This window comes from Anabrus simplex, chromosome 7 (genome assembly GCF_040414725.1).
Source record: "Anabrus simplex isolate iqAnaSimp1 chromosome 7, ASM4041472v1, whole genome shotgun sequence".
Classification (NCBI taxonomy): domain Eukaryota; kingdom Metazoa; phylum Arthropoda; class Insecta; order Orthoptera; family Tettigoniidae; genus Anabrus; species Anabrus simplex.
The window spans coordinates 220,737,118-220,752,545 of NC_090271.1; the positions used below are offsets into that span (position 1 = coordinate 220,737,118).

The 15,428-nt window shown below is 38.3% G+C and overlaps 1 protein-coding gene across 6 annotated transcripts in view; it reads right to left on the reverse strand.

The window, feature by feature from the left end:
* Positions 1-9,794: 9,794 nt before the first annotated feature.
* The window catches only part of LOC136877483 (serine/threonine-protein phosphatase 6 regulatory ankyrin repeat subunit B), a 36,676-nt gene continuing 31,042 nt past the window's right edge, over positions 9,795-15,428 (reverse strand). For all 6 annotated transcript variants that reach the window (XM_067151571.2, XM_068228665.1, XM_068228667.1 and 3 more), the window contains one exon: positions 9,795-13,893. In XM_067151571.2, coding sequence (XP_067007672.2) covers positions 12,040-13,893 — 1,854 coding nt within the window. In that variant the 3' untranslated portion in view covers positions 9,795-12,039. The remainder of the gene's footprint in view (positions 13,894-15,428) is intronic.

Genomic DNA, 15,428 nt, shown 5'->3' on the forward strand with positions numbered 1-15,428 from the left:
GACCCTCACTAACATTACTTGATTCTAGAACTGGAAGAAATCCAAAGAAAAGCAGCACGATTTGTTCTGGGTGATTTCTGACAAAAGAGTAGTGTTACAAAAATGCTGCTGGTAAGGCTTGGGAGTAAGGAGATAAGCTGCTTGACTAAGTGGTATGTTCTGAGCTGTCAGTGGAGAGATGGTGTGGAAGGACATTAATAGACGAATAAGGTTGAGCGGTGTTTTTAAAACTAGAAAAGATCACAATTTGAAAATAAAGCTGGAATACAAGATGAACATTGAGGCAAATATTTGTTTATAGGAAGAGGAGTTAAGGATTGGAATAATTTACCAAGGGAGATATTTGATAATTTTGAACTTTCTTGGAATTATTTAAGAAAAGAGACATGGTGAACAACAATAGAGAACTGGGCACTATTATGAAATTAAATGTGTTATTATTTAGATTCAATCAAATAACATTGTTTATAAACAATGCCAAGATTATAAAATGTATATTTATCTGCATGCAACATATAATATGTGAGGATGTCTATTGTATATTCTATGCTTGATGACAGAATATTGATTGAGCGTTCTCTACCAGTAATGATCCAGAAATCAATTGATTATGCATCAGTATTCTTTATTGTCATTCCTTCCCTTTTTCTTTTTTTAAGAACTCATGTAAAAGACATTATGCACCTTAAACTATGACAAAGGGATACTTTCAAGAAATAATAATAATTTATTTTGAGCTCTATTCAAACCGATAAAGCAGATTTACCACAGACTGCTTCAGTGGCTTGGAAATTTTGCTATGGTTATAGGAAAACTATTTTTATCTTAAAAGTTAAGTCCTTGCAAAAATAAAACACTTTTACTTTTGATTCGTTTGGATGATTTCCCATTCCAGGCAGGAACATAACATTTTGGGGCAAGATTAATTTACTAAAATGCATCAACTCTAAAACCAAGCAGAGCAGACTTCAGTTTAACTCTGGTGATGGCTTTACTGTGACTCTACAGCCCTGCATTCGAGAAATGGTGTTCTGGTCCTGCTGTCAGCTGTTCTGAAAATGGTTTTCCATTCTCCTCACTAAGACGAATGCCGGGACAGTTCCTTTTATAGGCCACAGCCGCTCTCCTCTCACGCATTTTTGCACCTCAGATCACTGCTACACATCTCCTTGGTCTGATAGAGGACGTCACCCTCTAGGAGGCCTGTTGTAGCCCTTCAGGGCTCTATAACAACTTTCCTAACAATTTCACCAAATGTTGATCAATAAGCTATAATTGTGGCATCAGGTAATACAATCCTTGTTACATAAGGACTTTGTTTGGTGGTGTTACGTTGCCTATAACTATACTGCCATTCTATGCCTAAAGAATAGAATAGAATAGAATATTCTTTATTGTCATTCCTTCTCTTCTTTTTAAGAACTCATGTAAAAGACATTATGCACCTTAAACTATGACAAAGGGATACTTTCAAGAAATAATAATGTGTCTTTTTAAAAACATCTTTTTTTTTTTTTAACCACAATGTTTAGGGATTACTCCACCTATTTCTTAAGCAAAGCAGCTGTATCTCATTTAAAAAGTGAACCTACTAATTTCTATTTCAGTGGAAATATACATTTCATGTGGTACTAACTGCTATACTTATTGTTGATGGGTTAGTTTTGTACAATTGCAGCAATACTGTCAACTAGCAGAGATAAGTGGCAGCTGCAGAGACAGAACATACTTGAACTAGCAAGTCGGTTGGTGTATTCTTATTGATAAGTTTTAGAGGTTCTAAACTTCATACTTTAGTGCATGTAAGTATACTATACTGAAAAACCATTAGAGTTACAAATGGAAAGGCTATGGCCTTTTTTGTAGAAACATTCATTTTAAGTACAGATGCTGGGCTCTTGGTTTGTGGTAGGACTAACCATTTGCCCATTAGTTTGGTTGTTAGTGGACAAAATATATTAATGGCCACCATTTTGAAAAATTAATTATTCAAAAACTTCAATAGTCTTGTATTTGAACTGAACATCTGATATATAACCATACCAAATTTCAGTTAATTTCGTCAAGTGTTTTAGGCGTGATTGAGTAAGAAAGAAACATTATCTCATTTTAAACTGTCTATTATGTGATTGAAAAAAAAAAAAAATTGTTTCACAAACAATATAGTATTCTGAAATAAAACACAGTCATGTGACAGTCCCCTGCTAGAATGTTTGTAACCGGGCGAGTTGGCCATGCGTGTAGAAGCGCACAGCTGTGAGCTTGCATCCGGGAGATTGTAGGTTCGAATCCCACTATCGGCAGCCCTGAAGATGGTTTTCCATGGTTTCCCATTTTCACACCAGGCAAATGCTGGGGCTGTACCTTAATTAAGGCCACGGCTGCTTCCTTCCAACTCCTAGGCCTTTCCTATCCCATCGTCGCCATAAGACCTATCTGTGTCGGTGCGTCGTAAAGGCCCTAGCAAAAAAAAAAGAATGTTTGTACAAAATTTCATGAAAGTCCACCGTATAGTTCAGACATGATATTACCGAGTATTGTGGCCACACATGTTAACATGCTATGGCTATGGAGCCAAAGCTCTCCATTTGGGAGACATGTGGGTTCGAACCCCACCATCAGCTGTCCTTAGAATGGTTTTCTGTAGTTTCCCATTTTCATTTCCAGGAAAATGCCGGGACAGTTTTAATTCATAGGCACGGCCAATTCCTTCCTCCTCCTTACCAAATTTCATTCACCATTATTCATTTCATCTTCAATAGCTCCTGGCCATAAAATATATCATCCCCAACCCCGAATCAAGGAACACAATGAAGGAGTAGAAAAACAAACAAGTTTTGTCATGGTATCATTTCAGAAGACAGACAAACAAACAAACAAACAGATATTTAATTATTTAGGCCTAGAGATTCAACTTTGTATTAAAACTTGTTTCTTGTCTTTTCAATAAAATTCATTTTACCCATTCCTAAAATTTATTGTGCACAAGATAGCGGTATACGAAAATAACATTTTATAATGTGAGAACTACTCAGTATTCACTCATTATAAGCATCCCTAAAATACATGGTGTCTAGCTAGAGGTATACAAAAATAACAGTTGATATTGTAATAACTATTCAGTATTATACACTGACTGACAGTGACAATGCAACACCAAGGAGGAGTGGTTCGAAAGGGATGAAAGTTGGGGAAAAAACAGAGACGGCACGGATGAATAATTGATGTTTATTTCAAACCGATATGCAGGTTACACAATGCGCACGGCATCGACTCAGTAGGATGTAGGACCACCGCGAGCGGCGATGCACGCAGAAACACGTCGAGGTACAGAGTCAATAAGAGTGCGGATGGTGTCCTGAGGGATGGTTCTCCATTCTCTGTCAACCATTTGCCACAGTTGGTCGTCCGTACGAGGCTGGGGCAGAGTTTGCAAACGGCGTCCAATGAGATCCCACACGTGTTCGATTGGTGAGAGATCCGGAGAGTACGCTGGCCACGGAAGCATCTGTACACCTCGTAGAGCCTGTTGGGAGATGCGAGCAGTGTGTGGGCGGACATTATCCTGCTGAAACAGAGCATTGGGCAGCCCCTGAAGGTACGGGAGTGCCACCGGCCGCAGCACATGCTGCACGTAGCGGTGGGCATTTAACGTGCCTTGAATACGCACTAGAGATGACGTGGAATCATACGCAATAGTGCCCCAAACCATGATGCCGCGTTGTCTAGCGGTAGGGCGCTCCACAGTTACTGCCGGATTTGACCTTTCTCCACGCCGACGCCACACTCGTCTGCGGTGACTATCACTGACAGAACAGAAGCGTGACTCATCGGAGAACACGACGTTCCGCCATTCCCTCATCCAAGTCGCTCTAGCCCGGCACCATGCCAGGCGTGCACGTCTATGCTGTGGAGTCAATGGTAGTCTTCTGAGCGGACGCCGGGAGTGCAGGCCTCCTTCAACCAATCGATGGGAAATTGTTCTGGTCGATATTGGAACAGCCAGGGTGTCTTGCACATGCTGAAGAATGGCGGTTGACGTGGCGTGCAGGGCTGCCACCGCTTGGCGGCGGATGCGCCGATCCTCGCCTGCTGACGTCACTCGGGCTGCGCCTGGACCCCTCGCACGTGCCACATGTCCCTGCGCCAACCATCTTCGCCACAGGCGCTGCACCGTGGACACATCCCTATGGGTATCGGCTGCGATTTGACGAAGCGACCAACCTGCCCTTCTCAGCCCGATCACCATACCCCTCGTAAAGTCGTCTGTCTGCTGGAAATGCCTCCGTTGACGGCGGCCTGGCATTCTTAGCTATACACGTGTCCTGTGGCACACGACAACACGTTCTACAATGACTGTCGGCTGAGAAATCACGGTACTAAGTGGGCCATTCGCCAACGCCATGTCCCATTTATCGTTCGCTACGTGCGCAGCACAGCGGCGCATTTCACATCATGAGCATACCTCAGTGACGTCAGTCTACCCTGCAGTTGGCATAAAGTTCTGACCACTCCTTCTTGGTGTTGCATTTGCTCTGTCAGTCAGTGTATTTGTAGGTAAATGCTTAATTGATACATAATCTTCTGAGATTCTGTGGTCACAGTTTAATGTTCTTACTGAGTTTTAAGTTCTGCATATGAGCAAATAGCATGAGAAGAGCTTGCCTATAAATCTTCCTGTATACCTTATTCCTCGTATTCAAGATGTGGACTCAGCAATGTCAAGTGATGCGTGCAGAATGGTTAACATAATTTAAATCATTTACACATATTCAGTGATGTGCAACATGGAAATGGAACTGTGGACCCTATCACACACAAAGCCAATTGTCAGTGGGACAAAACTCTATGAGAAGTGAGAAGTTTGATTTTACAAGCTGGAAAATATCCTGAACAGCCTGTTCCCATTTGCATACTTACAAACTGCAACTCCTGTACCACCTTAAACCAGACAATCAGTGCCAAAGAGTTGATTTTCGTTTTGAAATGCTGAGTTGTATTGAAGGAAACAACAATTATCTTAACTTGGTGCTATTCAATGATGAATCAACTTTTTGAAGTTTGTGGTGAACTCATCCAGTATCAACGTTTGGGATAGTGAGAATCCACATGAAGTGTTTGAATAAAATGTGATGGCAAACATAATTGGGAGCCACATGCATTTTAGGGAGCAGTGAAAGGACATGTACAGATATTTTAAGGCAGACACAGGTTCCAGGAAGGACATTCCAGGGATTATTAATGAACAAGGCGAGTGTATATGCGAGGACTTACAGAAGGCAGAAGTATTCAGTCAGCTGTATATAAAGGTAGGTAGTTGAATGCTCTGAAACTTGAAAATGAAAGCTTAAAGGACAGAATAAAGAAACTGGAAGATAAAGAAGACAGTGGAGAAGAAAGATCGCCGTGGATGGAAGTGACGCGTTGCCATTTTAGGCCTAATGTTAAACATATGGGAGAAACTACGTACAACTTAAAACCGGGAAAAAACTCTTTGCAGTGCCAAAATAGATTTCAGTCATTGCAACAAGTTCCAGAAGAAGACACATCAAGTTTTCCGAATAATTTTAAATCCAGTGGAGGTAACCTACAGAAGAAGAAAACCAACCGAAAGTCAAGATTGCCAAAAATTCATCTCTACGCAGACAGTCAAGGGCGGGGTATGGCAGAAGGCATCAAGGATGAGCTGTATAATCCAGAAACAGGTTTTAGGACTAATAAAACCAGGTGCCAAAACTGAAGATGCCCTTTCATGTTGTGATGCTGTGTTAGAGAAGGACAATTATGTGGTGATTTTGAGTGGTACAAATGACATTGCTGAAAATGAAGGTGCGGAACTAATTATGACCCTCAGAGGTAAGATTTCCAAACTACCTGACTCAAAAATAATTGTAGTTAATGTGCCACCCAAGTATGACCTTATAGAGGACTCATGTGTGAACAAAGCTGTACATGATGTAAATATAAAAATCAAGAGATTATGTAAGAGTTTTAGAAATGTCTATGTAGTAGATACTTTAGGTCTTGGCAGGCAAATGTTCACTAGGCATGGGTTACATCTGAATGGTAATGGAAAAGCAACTCTCTGTAGACAAATTGCTACAATTATCAATAGAGATTTGCAAACTAATATGCACTTAAGAAAACCCATACCACTAAATTGGCATATACAGGGAAACTTACCAGAAAACCCAGATCCTTAAATTAAGATCTATGTACAAAGATCTGGGTTCCAGGGATGTTCTCAACTCATGAGTCAAATGTTACCCAATTGCAACAGTCAAGTTTTAGGGAGGAAGGGGGTCTGAGATTTCTCTTGGTAAACTATCAGAATGTAGTAAATAAACAATTAAAATTCGGTACATTGATGGAATCTTATGAGATTGATGTGGTGATAGGAGTGGAATCGTGGTTGAGAGAAGGGGTGGATAATAGAGAAGTATTTCCAGAAGGGTATACAGTCTATCATAGAGACCGAGGAGATAAAAAGGGAGGGGGATGTTTATTCTGGTGAAGGAAACTTATTGTTCACATGAATGGTTTACCGATGAAAGGGATGTAATATTAGGGATAAAATGAATTTGTGATAGTATGAAGGAGGTGGGAATTATAGGAACATATAGGCCTGGAAGAGAGGAAAGAGATGTGGAAATATTTGAGAAAATAATAGATTATACTCATAAAAACAATAATAATGATATGGTAATAATCCGGAGAGATCTAAACTTGCCTGAAGTTGAATGGAATGGAACTGCAAGTGAAGCCCATGAACAGAAACTGGCAAATAAGTTAATTTGGGAGGGAGGATTTACACAACTAGTACAAGAACCAACTCGTTTCTTGGTTAAACCATGGGAAATTGTTGATAAAACTGAGGTAATTGAAGGAATAGGTGACCATAAGGCTGTAATAATGGATGAAGGACTTGTACCAAAAATGCTTAATAAGAGGGTATGCAAGACAAGAAATTATACAGAAAAACTGAAGTTGATGAATTTGGGACTTACCTTAAATCACAATTCAGTTGTTGGATAAGTGAAGGGAGTAATGTGGATGCACTTTGGGCTAAATTTAAAGCAATCATTTGGGAAGGAGAGAAGAGATTTGTACCTGTTAAGAAGGGTAAAATGACCTCGGACCCTGTTTATTATACAAGGGAAATAAGAAAATTAAAAAGAAAATGTAGAATAGTAAACAGGAAAATAAAAGAGGGTAGGGAGAATAGAGAAACTAGAAAACAGCTAATGAGGGAACTGAATAGAGTGAAAAAGGAAGCAAAAGAGAAATATATGAATGGCATACATCAAGAGGGTAATGACCACAAAGGGAAATGGAAAAAGCTGTATTCATATATTAGGAATCAAAAAGGAAAAGAAATCCAAATTCCTACAATGGTGGGAGAAGGGGGTGAACACTATTTAACAGATACTGAGAAAGCAAATCTACTCAGTAGGGAATACAGAGATTCAGTAGAAGATTGTCAGGAGTTGGAAGCAGTAACAGAAGATAGAGAGGGAGAGACATATAGGGAAACAAGAAGCTTCTCATTCACAAATGAAGATATTTTCAGAGAAATCCAACTGCTTCAGCGAGGAAAAGCAGCAGGAAGTGATCAAATTACTGGGGAGGTATTAAAGACAATGGGGTCTTTATCTTTGACTATGTCATAAATAAGAGCCTCCGTGGCTCAGACGGCAGCGCATCGGCCTCTCACCGCTGGATACCGTGGTTCAAATCCTGGTCACACCATGTGAGATTTGTGCTGGACAAAGCAGAGGCGGGACAGGCTTTTCTCCGGGTACTCCGGTTTTCCCTGTCATCTTTCATTCCCGCAACACTTTCCATTCTCATTTCATAGCATCTATCATTCATTAATAAATCACTTTGGGCGTGGCGACCCCATCGTACTAACAGCCTATATCTGCTTCATTCATTTCATCCCTGACCCGGTCAATGACTGGAAAACAGGTTGTAGGTTTTCATTTTCATATGTCATAAATAATAGTGTAATACCAAAGGAATGGAAGGAATCTATAATAATACCAATTTATAAAGGAAAGGGTGATAAAAGGAAACCAGAGAACTACAGACCAATCAGCCTGACCAGTATAGTTTGTAAAATACTGGAGAGTTTAATACCAAAGTACATCAGAGGGATATGTGATGATAAAAATTGGTTCATGAGGAGCCAGTATGGATTTAGAAAGAAATTTTCTTGTGAGGCACAACTGGTGGTATTTCAGCAGGACATATCAGATCAGTTGGATTCAGGAGGCCAGTTAGATTGCAAGGCCATAGATCTTTCCAAAGCCTTTGATAGAGTGGAACATGGAATATTATTAAAGAAATTGGAGGGAATAGGATTGGACGTAAGGGTTATACGTTGGATAAGAACATTTCTAAATTCAAGGGTTTAGAAAGTCAAAGTAGGAAATAATATATCACAGGAAGAGAAAGTTTGGAAGGGAATTGCACAGGGTAGTATAATCGGTCCGTTACTTTTCTTAATATACACAAATGATTTAGGGAACAATATTACATCAAAAATAAGATTGTATGCAGATGATATAATTGTTTATAGGGAAATAAATAATGTTGAGGATTGTTCAGAATTACAAAGGGACCTTGAGAGTATCCAACAATGGGTTGAAGAAAATAATATGAAGGTTAATGGAGGCAAATCAACTGTTACAACATTTACAAACAGGAGCATTAAAACTGAATTTGAATATACTTTGGATGAGGTAGTTATCCCAATAGATGGCAAGTGCAAATACTTAGGTGTGAGATTTGAAAGTAATTTGCACTGGAAGGGTCATGTTGATGACGTTGTTGGGAAAGCATACAGATCGTTACATGTCATAATGAGGCTACTTAAAGGATCCAACAAAGAATTAAAACAAAAAAGTTACTTAAGTATGGTTCGTCCATTATTGGAATATGCAAACAGTGTTTGGGATCCTCACCAAGTACCTAATAAAAGAAATAGATAGTGTGCAGAGGAAAGCAGCAAGATTTGTAACAGGGGATTTCAGGAGAAACAGCAGTGCATCAGAAATGTTAGAGGAACTTGGGTGGGAAACTTTAAGTAAGAGAAGGGAGAAAACTATCCTTATAGGATTATATAGAGCCTATACAGGAGAAGAAGCATGGGGAGAAATCCGTGAGAGGCAGAACTGACCACAAGTATAAACTTAGAAGGAATTTTAGCAGAAGCGATTGGGGTAAATTTTCATTCATTGGGAAGGGCGTGAAGGAGTGGAACAGTTTACCAGGGCTAGTGTTTGATCCTTTTCAAAAATCTGTACAGATATTCAAGAAGAGAATAAACAGCAACAGGGAAAATAAATGAAATGTTAGAGGGCATTTGACCAGTGCAGGCTATTGTAAATAAAAAATATGTGTGAAAAAATTAATTCTATCCCCTGGTCCACGGAGTTTGGACAGCCAAAGTACGGGACTGCCTGTAGGGGTGAAGTACAGTGGGGACTTCGAGGGCCCTGGGACCGATACGGTAGCTGTGATGGCCCTTCATGAACTCTGAAAAGTGGTGGCAAAGGGGGCTCTGGTTAAGATACAGCAGGTCGTTATGCTACTTAGGTTCCAAAATGGTAAAAAAAAAAAAAAAAAAGTAAATAAATGCAATGTAAATTTTAATTTTATACCAGTTGCATAGTATTATTTGAAGTAATTCCACATACTGTATATGAGTTGACGATGTTTGTACGTATAGGAGATATTATAAGGAGAATTTTGTAAACAATATAAATTGATTAAGGATGATCTGTTTGTTTAATAGAAAAAAAAAGTTAGCGTAAATCGTATATTATTATATTCTAGAAAAATTTTCTTCTTCTCTTGTTAATTTAAAATTTAGTGCCTGACAATAATGTATTTTAGTGTACCATTTGCCACCGAGGTAGACACCTCATTTGCAAATAAAGAGATTTTGATTTTGATAAAGACAGTGTCCTGATAGAGGAGAAGACAAATAATGGTGAAATACTGAAATTTACCTATTATAATAAAAACATTTGTAAAATATAGAAAAGTTGAAAGAAAGGCAGCTGGAGTTGATAAGATTACTGGGGATACATTAAAGGCTATGGGTTGGAATACAGTGCCATATCTGAAATACTTATTTGATTACTATTTGCATGGAGGAGCTATACCAAATGAGAGTTACAGTAGTAATTCCAGTGTACAAGGGAAAGGGTGACAAACAAAGTGGAGAATTATAGGCCAGTCAGCTTGACGTGTAGATTGTAAGCTCTGTGAAAGCATTCTTTCTGATTATATTAGACATGTTTCCAAAATTACTAACTGGTTTGATAAAAGGTAGTTAGGGTTTGGGAAAGGTTATTCCAGTGAAGCTCAACTTGTAGTAATCCAGCAAGATATAATATTTTAAGTTCAGGAGGACAAATGGACTTTATCGCTATTGACCCATCCATGGTTTTTGACAAGATAGATCATGGGAGATCACTGACGAAAATGACAAAAGAGTGGTTGAATGGATGGCTACATTTCTAGAAAATAGAACTCGGAGAATTAGAATAGGTGAAGAGTTATCTAATCCTGTAACGATTAAGACGGGGTTCCTGCAGGACAGTATTATTGGACCTTTATGTGTATATATATATATATATATAAATGAGTAAAGATTTGGAATCACAGATGGATGATGTTATACTGTATCGAGTAGTAAATGAGTTGCAGGAATGTGAGCAACTGCAGGGAGACTTAAACAATGTAGTGAGATGGACAGCAAACAATGGTATGAATGTAAATGGGACAAAAAGTCAAGTTGTAAATTTCACCAAAAAGGAAAGTTCTTTATTTCTCATGGAGACTAATGTGACAGGAGACTCTTACCTTGACATGTTAGAAAAATTAGTCCCACAGATAACCCCCAGTTTTAAATTCCAGCAGGATGGCATCCCACCCCACTTCCACAGAGATGTTAGCACATTGCTGAGCAAGACTCTTCATGAACTTGGGATGGGAATAGAGCTCCTATTGCCTAACCCTTTCAGTCTTTGCATTTGGCCCTTTTGGACATGGTACCGATTTGAGAGAATGTATCATTGAAACAATTGAGCATATAATTCTTCAAATGCTTATACACAAATGACAAGAGTTTGAATGTCATTTAGATATCAGCTGAGCTACTAACGATATCCTCATTGAAGTGTAACCAAGTGCAAAAGAACTTTCTGAGTTATTCTCTACAATTTCTGGACAATCTGCATATTAAGTGGACAAATTAACATATGAGGTGTAACATGTGAGATATATGGAAACAAACATGATTCTGAATTAAATTCAATTTACTCTAAAGATTTTAAGTAAACAGTTGAGAAATTAATCATGGCCATTATTTGAAAAGAACAGTAGATTTAAAACTCCAATAAATTTTCCTTACATCTGGGAAATCAAACCAAAAATAATATTGATTAGATTATATTTAAACTTGTGTCCCTAAAGATGTGTCGTGGAGTTGAGAGAGGAAGCAGTGAGAAGACCTCAATTCCAAAAGAAAACACTGCATTTATAGGTAAATTAGGCTGGCAAATATATTATACATTACTGTATTCTCTTCACTGCAGAAACAGCTGCATAGTTTCTCTTTGCTATAAATATTTTGAACGTTGTTCATGAGGGGAGAGCCTTTGTGGCTCAGGCAGCAGCGCGCCGGCCTCTCACCGCTGGGTTGCGTGGTTCAAATCCCGGTCACTCTATGTGAGATTTGTGCTGGACAAAGCATAGGCGGGACAGGTTTTTCTCCGGGTGCTACGGTTTTCCCTGTCATATTTCATTCCAGCAACACTCTCCAACATCATTTCATTTCATCTGTCAGTCATTAATCATTACCCCAAAGGAGTGTGACAGGCTTCAGCAGCCGGCACAATTCTTATCCTCGCCGCTAGATGGAGGCTTCATTCATTCCATTCCTGACACAGTCGAATGACTGGAAACAGGCTGTGGATTTTCATTGTTCATGAGGGATACCTAATAGTCTTCTTTTTGGCATATGGTCTATGAATTAACTTCTACAAATTTAGTTAAACTATCCCGTTTATATAGTCTAAGTATATCCAGTGGTGTTTGTTTGTTATTGTTTTTCATCATGAGACACTTTCTGTTGCTATATTTAGCTAGATACTTGACAACAGATTTTCTACCCTTCGCACAAGCTATGTGCAATGGAGTGTTTCCGTCATTGTCTTGTATTATAGAATTGTCTGTCAGAGCACACATCCATTTCATGACAGTTGGAAGAGCCTGCATTCTCTTCATTTTAGCAGCCATGTGTAACAATGTTTGACCGTCTTCATCTTCATACTTTTCTCTATCTGCAAATTTATCCATCATATATTCAACAAGATTATTATTCCTTTGTAGAGACTGAGCACACTGCACTGGTGAAAACCCTTGCCACAACTCCTTGGGCAGATCAGAAACCTCATCAATCAAAAGTGATACAATGTCATCACTTGAATTTGATAGAGCTATAAGAAGAACATTGGAGTCTTGATAAGGATCAGTCTTTGTCTTATTGTCTTTTTTGATGTTTTGCTCATCATCTTTGCTATTTTTGTCTATGTCTTCTTCTTCTTCTTCTTCTTCTTCTTCTTCTTCTTCTTCTACCCATACAGTTTTCAGTTCATTGACTAGCAACTTAACGGTGTCAAACAGATTGTTCTTGACAGCTAACTTCAGAAGGGTTTCACTGATTTCTGTCTTTGCTTGAATTAGTAACTCCACAATATTTGAATATGCACAACTTACAGCATAGAAAACTGGTAATTTGCCTTTAGCATCTCTTATGTTAACATTGGCACCTTTCCCCAGCAGATATTTTACACTTTCAATATCGTTGTTCATAACAGTCATGAATAGTGCTGTGCGACCATTTCCATCACAGGCATTTACATTAGCTCTGTGATCTGCTAGAAGACACATGATCTCAGAATAGCCTTTGGCAGCTGCAATAAGTAATGGGGTTCTGTTATCACTATCTAAAACATCAGTTTCTACCCCATGGCTCAGCAGGAGTTTTACGTTTAGGATATGTCCAAATGAAGTGGCACAGTGTAAAGGAGTTTCATTTCTACGATTTGTAATATTGATATTTGCTCCTCTTGTAGGCTTAAGTAATTCCTCCACTATTTCTTTACTGTCCAGCTGAACAGCGTAGTGTAGTGGTGACATGCCTATCTTGTCCTGTACATTGATATTAGCACCATTCTGAAGCAGGAATTCTAGTGATTTTTCCAATTGCTTTTCAACAGCTTTGTGCAATGAAGTTTTTCCCTCACAGTCTCTTGCATTAATGTTTGCTTTATTCTTTACCAACAAATTCATCAGTTCTTCTTGACTTGATCCAGAATAATGAACTAAAGCTAAATGAAAAGGAGTGATTTTCCTGCTGTTGGACACATTTACATTAGCACCTTTTTTAAGAAGTTCTTCAGCACAGTCAAGAAGTTTACAGTAGATGGCCAAGTGAAGAATTGTATTTTGTCCTATAAGAAATTCATCATCATAAATCTTGAAAACTGGCCAATTGATTTCAAATTGCATTGTATTATAATTCATATTTCGAACGTACTTCTTTCTGTAGGAAGTTTCCAGTACACCTCGAACTTCATTTTCCCTAGAAATATCATTTTCCACTTGTGCTCCTCTCATAAGTAACATCTCACATGTATCCCAATTTTGTTTTTCAGCTGCATAATAGACGGGTGTACGACCGTTCTTATCTGTGACCTCAATGTTTGCTTGGCGTCTGAGGAGGTCTTGTGTGTGCTTCAAGCTATTGTTCTCCAGTTTAGCAGCAAGATGCAAGGGTGTTTGACCTTTTTCATCCACACTGTTGACTCCTGTGGCCTGTAACAAAAAAAATCAATCTTTTAGATTTTAAAAATAAATAGATGCAAATGAAATTTAATAATAACTAGATGACTCGTGCTGCTCCACAGCATTCATTATAAATAGGTCAGATAACTCGTCATATTGTTTTGCCTGCTCTTTTCAATGGTTTTACGAACATTTAATAAGAAGCGCGTTATTGTATGCTGCAGTTTGTAGTCAGAATTTGTCCATTCCGACCCTATCATGCCATCTGTTTGGTAAAAATCTATTCATATATCCGCTTTTTTATCGTGAAGTTCTTGATATAAAGCTTGGTAATGTGTTATAGAAGGCAATGGTATTTTTAATCGCAGTTCTTCCATATAGAGCGGTTTGTCTTGTGAGCTCATTGGTTAGTCTCAAAGGAGTGTTTTTTTTTGCCAGGAAGAGAACTTTTTTAAGATACATGGCCTTCACTGTTTCTAGTGTAGCTAGGTTATTCTTCTATAGGTGTTCCCAGATAATGTCTAGAGCATATATCATGATGGGGTCTGTTTGTAAGTGGACTATATTCTCAGCAGCATGTAGGTTATTAGGAACACTCTGCCATGTGCTGAATATATTTGGACGCTGGGAAAGGTTAGAGAATCAAAGAGTATTTAGCAGGGAATAGTATTCTTTCATTTTCAGAGGAAGTGTATACTGTCTGGCTTGACAGGTAGTAATCAAACATGGCTGCATGCATTGGCATACTAAGGATGAAAATCACATATATATGAGAATATTAATGAAAGTGTTAGTCGCTTAGCAACCTGCTAGTAGCACAAATCAGAGAAAATATTCCTAGGTTCAATATACTCAAAGTACAACAGCCTACCCTATAACAAAACTACTAAAATGTAATTATAATATAAAATGTCATAATAGGCACAAGTAATAGTAATAAGGATTATCATAAAATGCATGTATCAAAACAATTTGGGTTAAAGTAAAACTAGGGATTTCAACAGGACTCTGCTCCAGCACAAAAGGCTGACACCACTCAAGAATGGTTGCGAGCAAATATTCCTGACTTAATTCTCATTGCTTATTGACCACCTACAAGTCCTGATCTTAATCCTTTGGATTGTATATTGCAGTCAGAGCTTGTGGAACTGGTCTGCAAGAAGAGACATCCGCAAATATTCTGGGCACTTGGAAGATTTCATGAGCTAACTATTGCAGCCATCATAAATGCTAGACAAGAGAGTGACTGAATGGGTGGCTAAATTTCTAGAAAATACAACTTAAGGTGACACTACGTAGATAAAAAGATATTTTTACCGAATGCGTGGATTTTCACAGAACTTTGTGGGAATGTCACCTACATAAAAGTAGAGATATCACGAACATTTCTTTCATTAATAGTTTTTCCAAATATTTTTGAAATGTCTACTTTCATTTTTCATGAAATTTAATTAACATGTTAATGTAAATTCATAAGTAGGTAGATAATACTTCTTTTAAAAGCACTACATATAGATTTTTCTGTACATAATTTATATAAGGAGATATAATCGTACTAAAGTTTA